The following is a 5,995-nucleotide window of genomic DNA, read 5'->3' as shown; positions in this document are numbered from 1 at the left end:
AGTTAAACGTAACTATTACGTTATTTAATTTAGTAGTATTATATATAGTATATAATACACTATTATTATTTTATTATATTTAAATTTATATATATATATATATATATATATATATATATATATATATGTATGTATATATATATCGGTTCTTTCTCTTTTAGCAAGATCGATAATCCAACTCTCTCAAATCGTTTAATTTCTCATTACACGTACGTACATTTCCATATAATATTTGCAGAAAAAAAAGGAAATTATAATTTATTAATTGGGATATATTAAAAAATTGAGATATAACAAACTAAAATATTTAGAAATTAAATCTCGCTTCATAATAGCTCAAATTTAAGCTTTAAATCTTAAAGAATATAAATCCTAATTTAGTTTGAGAGAGTCGAATAAGATCCATCAATGTTTGTGCCAGATTCTTATACTAGTAAAATATCTATCTTTGATCATGCACCTTTACATAGAATTTGCCAGAGCATAAAGAACAGGAATATGAAACATTTCCTATTCGTTTATTTGGTATTGAAAAAAGACCAACCGCTTTATAGGAAATTTAGGACTAACATAATAGCGAGAAATTTAATCGTTACATCGATGGATACAATAGCAAAAAATAACTTCAGTCATTTAAGATAGAAATAGGCTATTTTAAGGATAGCGTGTGTACGTGTGTGTGTATGTATATGTATATATATTTATATATACATACACACGCATACTAGGGAAGAACATCAATCCGGTATATGATAGCAGAACTCATTACTCTCTTAATCAGAATCCTCTTCGATCGGTGGAGGTAACATAGAGAGATGCTGCGCACTGAGCATTCCTTTGGAAAGCGCATATTCCGCCAAAGCACGATGGCAAAAGACGTACTGATCCGGCATTTGAATACTGTAGGCCCTCTGTGCTCTAATCTTCTCGACCGTTCCTCGAATGTCTACGGTTCCAGTGTCCTCTAGTCGCGATATGCAAATGTCTAAGGTACAAAATGTGCCTGGAAAAATGCGCCAATGCACTTAATGCATACCTCACTTCTAAATTTTTGTCTCGGGAAATAAGAATACCAATTACTAGATCACAATTTTGATTGCAAGAAGTGTCTATTTACCTGTTCTTCCGATACCAGCGCTGCAATGTACGACTATAGGTGGTCCTCGAGGATGTCCGGCCCATGTGTCTCCTCTGCTAGCGAGTAATTTACTCTGTTGTTGCCTGACTAAGGACAAGAATTGTAATAAAGCTTTAGCCGATTGAGGAACACCGTAATCTGGCCATACTGTGTACAACATATGGCAAACTTCCCTCGTCTCATCAGTCTGAAATAAAAAAAATTAAACATGAAGAAATAGTGACAACTATGATTTGTATTTGTGATAACCGAAAGAAAAGAAATATCAAAATTATACCTTATTGTTTGTAAGAAGAAGCATGGATATTGTATAATCTGGATTTGTATCGACCTCAAGGGTGGTTACGGTGAAGCCACCCGCTTGTACTTCATCACCTGGTTCCGGACCCCAATACTGTGCACACTTTGTACGTCCTCTTTCCACTACTCTGAAACAAGAACGATACATTCACGTGAAACAATAAAGTTATGTGTAAAGTTTCTAACATGAAATATGATATTGGTAAAATTGTTCAAAACTTCAAATCATGCATTATGCAAGATGCAGTAAAGTTTATCAAAAGCGTAAGAAGTAAGCAAGTAAAGCAATTTACCTTGTAGTCATGACGACGACTAACGTCTGCTGTTCCCAAACCATCCTCCAGAAATCACCGCAAGTTTTCGGAAGAGGACCCTGAGTACTGATAAACGCGTTCTTCTGTTTATAACCGTCAACAAAATTCGCATTTATGTAATCAGATGTCGCATCTCCGTCTATTTGTGAAAGGCAGACTCTGCTGTGATCATAACAAAGCACATCGGTGTAGCGATTCTTTGATTGATTAGACCTTAACCTGGAATAAACGACACAACATAGATTAATTAACTTGAATGAGATTAATGAGTATCGTACAAAACGCAAAACATTGCTGTTACGCACTTTGCATTATTAAATGAACCATCAGGCGGTCTCTGTCTAATTTCCGCATATTCCGCTATGAGACCAGCGCGTCCTCGCGAATGAATATCCGCTATAAATTGCTCCATGGTAACAGCCTGAAGTCCAGGATCCCCATGAAGACTGTCGTCATCACTAAAACCAGAACTAGCTGAGGACGGAGGCTGAACTGGGGAAGGTGCCTCATCGGTTCCCATCCAAGCATCAGCATTTGCGGTGGTAATCTCGATGTCGCTGATATTCGACACACCATTTTTCACTTGTTTGTTCTTATCAATTATAGGACTAGTCGAACTACTGTGCGTTGTAGTTCCATTAGGATTTTGATGAACCGTATTATCGTTCGCCGTGGGCGACACAGGTGTACCTACTCTTGGGGTGACCTAAAATCATCATACACATAAAAGATTAAAATTGTTAAAATTATCGATAAAGTCATTCAAACACTCCAGTAGTAATAAAATTTTATTTTTCTAATAATTGTAATCCAAATAAAATATTTTACTTCTACGACAGTAAGTTCAAATATAATGATTTAAAAATTTTAGAATCTTTATTTTTTACATCTTGAACATTCGTGAGTTATAAGAAAAATGTATGTATGGCAAATTTAAAATTGCATTAGATACTGACCTCACACAGTTCACCCCCGCTTCGGTTCGTCATGGATTTAAGACAATGTAGTAGCCATGCTTCATGCTGTACCTCCAACGTGCCGCCTAAACGATGTGGTAATGATTCTCGTGGGATATGCAACGTCAGCTGAGGAATGGATACTGTGAATACTCGGTCCCTCAGTTTTTCACGAACGAATAATCGAAGGATCTTGAAAGGCGCTTTAAACCACAACGGCGCCGTCACTATCAAGACCTTTTTTAATTTTGCCGGATAGCCACCCTAAAAAATTGATGCATAAACAAAACATGACTTATTGATGTTTTTCATTATTAGAAATTAGAAAAAAATATTCCGATAAAGATTTCATTAACATTCTATTCCAGTAAGTCATAGTAAATTAAAAAATTAAAGTTAATAATACATAATAATATATAATAATACATTATTTGCTTATAAGAAATTTCATTCTATAATTTTCATTTTACCATTTCTATTTTATAATAAATAATTATTATAATATTTATATAAGTAAACATTATTTTATTATATATAATCAAGATAATTGTTGTTTTATAATCTTAAAGGAATATTTAAAATTATTACTATTAATTAAACATTTAAATAATTTTCAATTTAATTATTGATTCAATTCATAAATTTGTCATTATTGAATTTCGGTACGAAACCTTTATTTATTAGAATATTTTCCAAATTTTTAATAACAGCAAAAATACTGACAGATAATATCGCGCACGAATCCGCGATTCCACGTAAATAATTTCTAAAAGCACGGTTTCGCTACGACCTTTCAAAGACATTGCAATAATAGAACAGGTCATATATTGCACATTGGCGAATCAGTTGCCAGCTATAGAGCACGTATGTGACACGAAACGATTTACGTGCGAAAGAAACGCGACTCTTTAATCAGATTATTGGAGAATCGGGAAGTACTTGACTGAAGAAAAAAAAAAAAAAGAGAGAATATAACATCTTTCCGATCATGATTTTTCCGCGTTTAATCAACGAGTTACCGAGGCGAGCAACTTTCCTAGGTATTTCGTAACGCGCATAAAATGCAGGAAGGCGAATAACTTAACCCTCGGGGTACGGACCGAAGGGCGGAAGTACCGTAACGCCAACGACGTCAGCAGCAGCATTACCACCACCAATAGGACTACCACTACTACGAAACCACCACCGCCGTCGGTGGCACGTAACAGCCGCTACGTATACAACAAACGTCATTGAGGTAAGAAGCGTGTAACGAGGACGGGGCGCACTGATGCGATTCCGGCAAGAAATCGGCGTCAGTTTTGCGAGGCTTGGCGTTACAATTTTAGGAGCGAGGTGAGCCCGCGGAACATATTTGAGCGGGCGTCTCAAATTAGCCGCGGAGTCCGCGCGCTTATTATTCCGCCCGCGTTCCCTGGCGTTGCCATATCGTTTCGTCGAATTGCGCCAAGAGTCGCGGATACAAATTGACTGTCGCCCGTCAGTCGGACAGACGGTCGGTCGATCGATCTCGGCTGACAGTCGAAATTTACCGTGAGGAGTAGCGGAGACAACCGCCACCGGATGACGCGACTGGAGTCGCGGGCAAAATCGCGGGCATATCAATCGCCCGTATCAGGGCCAACGGGGTCGACAGTCCGTCTTCGTTGTCGTCAATTGTTGAGTTTGTCGAATGTCGATATCTTCTGGGCGAAAGAGGCTCCAGTTAGTTGAAATCACTGCCGGCACTCGGTCGGGTTAATCGATAGCGCGAGATTAGTATAACACCGGTGCGGCGCGGGAGAACCGCACTGCTGACAGTAGCGGGCAGCGGGCTCAAGGACTGTCGTCCTAGTTGTCCTTGTCGTTACCGTCACCGAGGTGAATGGAGCAACGTCGCCGTGGATAAAACACTGGCCTCGCACGCGAACAAGGACGCGATCGAACAAACGGGGGAGGGAACAGACGACAGGAGGGGAGAAGAATCGGGTCTTCCGTGTCCGAATGCGACGTGGTGGTCGCAAGGGGGTCACGACGATTACTGACCGTCAGCGTCGTCGGCGTCGACGGTTATCCGGAGCGCCGCGGGAACGCATGCGCCGTCATTCGTTCTCTCACCCCACACGCGACCCCTTCTTTTCACCACCGACATCCCTTATGCGAGAATTTCTTTCTTTTTTCGTCTCCCCCCCCTCCTCCCCTCTCTCTCTCTATCTCTATCATTACCACCGGCAGCGGAGGTGCAGCAACCGTGTATACGCGGTGACGTATTGCCCACCAGTGCTTCTCATCCACGCGGCTTCCGGTCGATCGTTGGAATATCCCGACACCTCGAGTTATCCACAGCTTAGGTAAAACTACGTAAAATTTCCGTGCGTAATTGATTAACATGAACATTAATTGCAGAATTGTCCGCAGAGACCGGAGGTCTAAGTGTGCTATTCGTAGTTTGAGCTTTTATTTTTAACACACGTTTTCTGCCTAGTGAGTTTTATATATCGCTCTCTTATTTCAAACATGACACAGCTCGAAAAAATTAAATTTCCCAAAAAAAGGGGAAGAAATATTTTTCAACTTGAAACAGCAAATATTATTATTGATATTATTATTGACTAATCCAATATTGGCAAAAAGAAAATACACGATTAAATATCATTTCACAATCTCTAGAGATTCATCCTTTTTATTTAATAATTTTTTTTTTAAACCACTCCTTTTGAGTTGTAACATTTTAATGATTTTTTAATGATATTTTTATGTTAAATTACTTTCAATTATTAATAAAATAATGTTTAGACTTAACTCATTCATAATAATTTAAAAATCATGTTTTCTAAACAATTATAATTTGAAATTAAACCGACGAAAATAAATCAATTAAGAGAAATAATTCTATTTTCAGTCAAAATCGATCTTAGTATTTTAACAGAATTAAAGTAATCACATATTAATATTTTTCTAAAATGCTTATCAACATTAATATTATTAAATTGCTTGTCAATTTAATAAGTGATATTATTCTAATTCGGTTCTGATTGGATTTCAAGACTGAAAAAGATTTCGACACATGTTTGCAGAATTGGATACGTATATAAATTCACATTAAAACATTTAAGCATTAAGATCCGCTTTCTGAAAATAAAATTATTTCTCTTAATTGACCCAGTTTTAGTTGTATGTCATCTTTGAGATAAGAGAACGATAGCTAACTGTAAAAATGCATCATAAATAGAATTTTTATTATCATGAGCATATCATGATAAAATATCGTATAATATCAAAGCGACTATACGCACGCACGCACGCAC

General features: G+C 37.5%; 1 protein-coding gene across 1 annotated transcript in view; it reads right to left on the bottom strand.

The window, feature by feature from the left end:
• Positions 1-773: 773 nt before the first annotated feature.
• Positions 774-5,995, bottom strand: part of LOC105626454 (tyrosine-protein phosphatase non-receptor type 9) — a 17,001-nt gene continuing 11,779 nt past the window's right edge. Inside the window, exons 5-10 of the mRNA XM_012207759.1 lie at positions 2,709-2,972; positions 2,058-2,458; positions 1,732-1,971; positions 1,416-1,566; positions 1,118-1,325; positions 774-1,003 (exon numbers count right to left, since the gene is read on the bottom strand). Coding sequence (XP_012063149.1) covers positions 774-1,003; positions 1,118-1,325; positions 1,416-1,566; positions 1,732-1,971; positions 2,058-2,458; positions 2,709-2,972 — 1,494 coding nt within the window. The remainder of the gene's footprint in view (positions 1,004-1,117; positions 1,326-1,415; positions 1,567-1,731; positions 1,972-2,057; positions 2,459-2,708; positions 2,973-5,995) is intronic.

The sequence above is a fragment of the Atta cephalotes genome (genome assembly GCF_000143395.1).
Source record: "Atta cephalotes unplaced genomic scaffold scaffold00001, whole genome shotgun sequence".
Lineage (NCBI taxonomy): Eukaryota > Metazoa > Arthropoda > Insecta > Hymenoptera > Formicidae > Atta > Atta cephalotes.
Note: the sequence above shows the minus strand (reverse complement) of the source record. Positions and strands in the feature narration are given on the sequence as shown.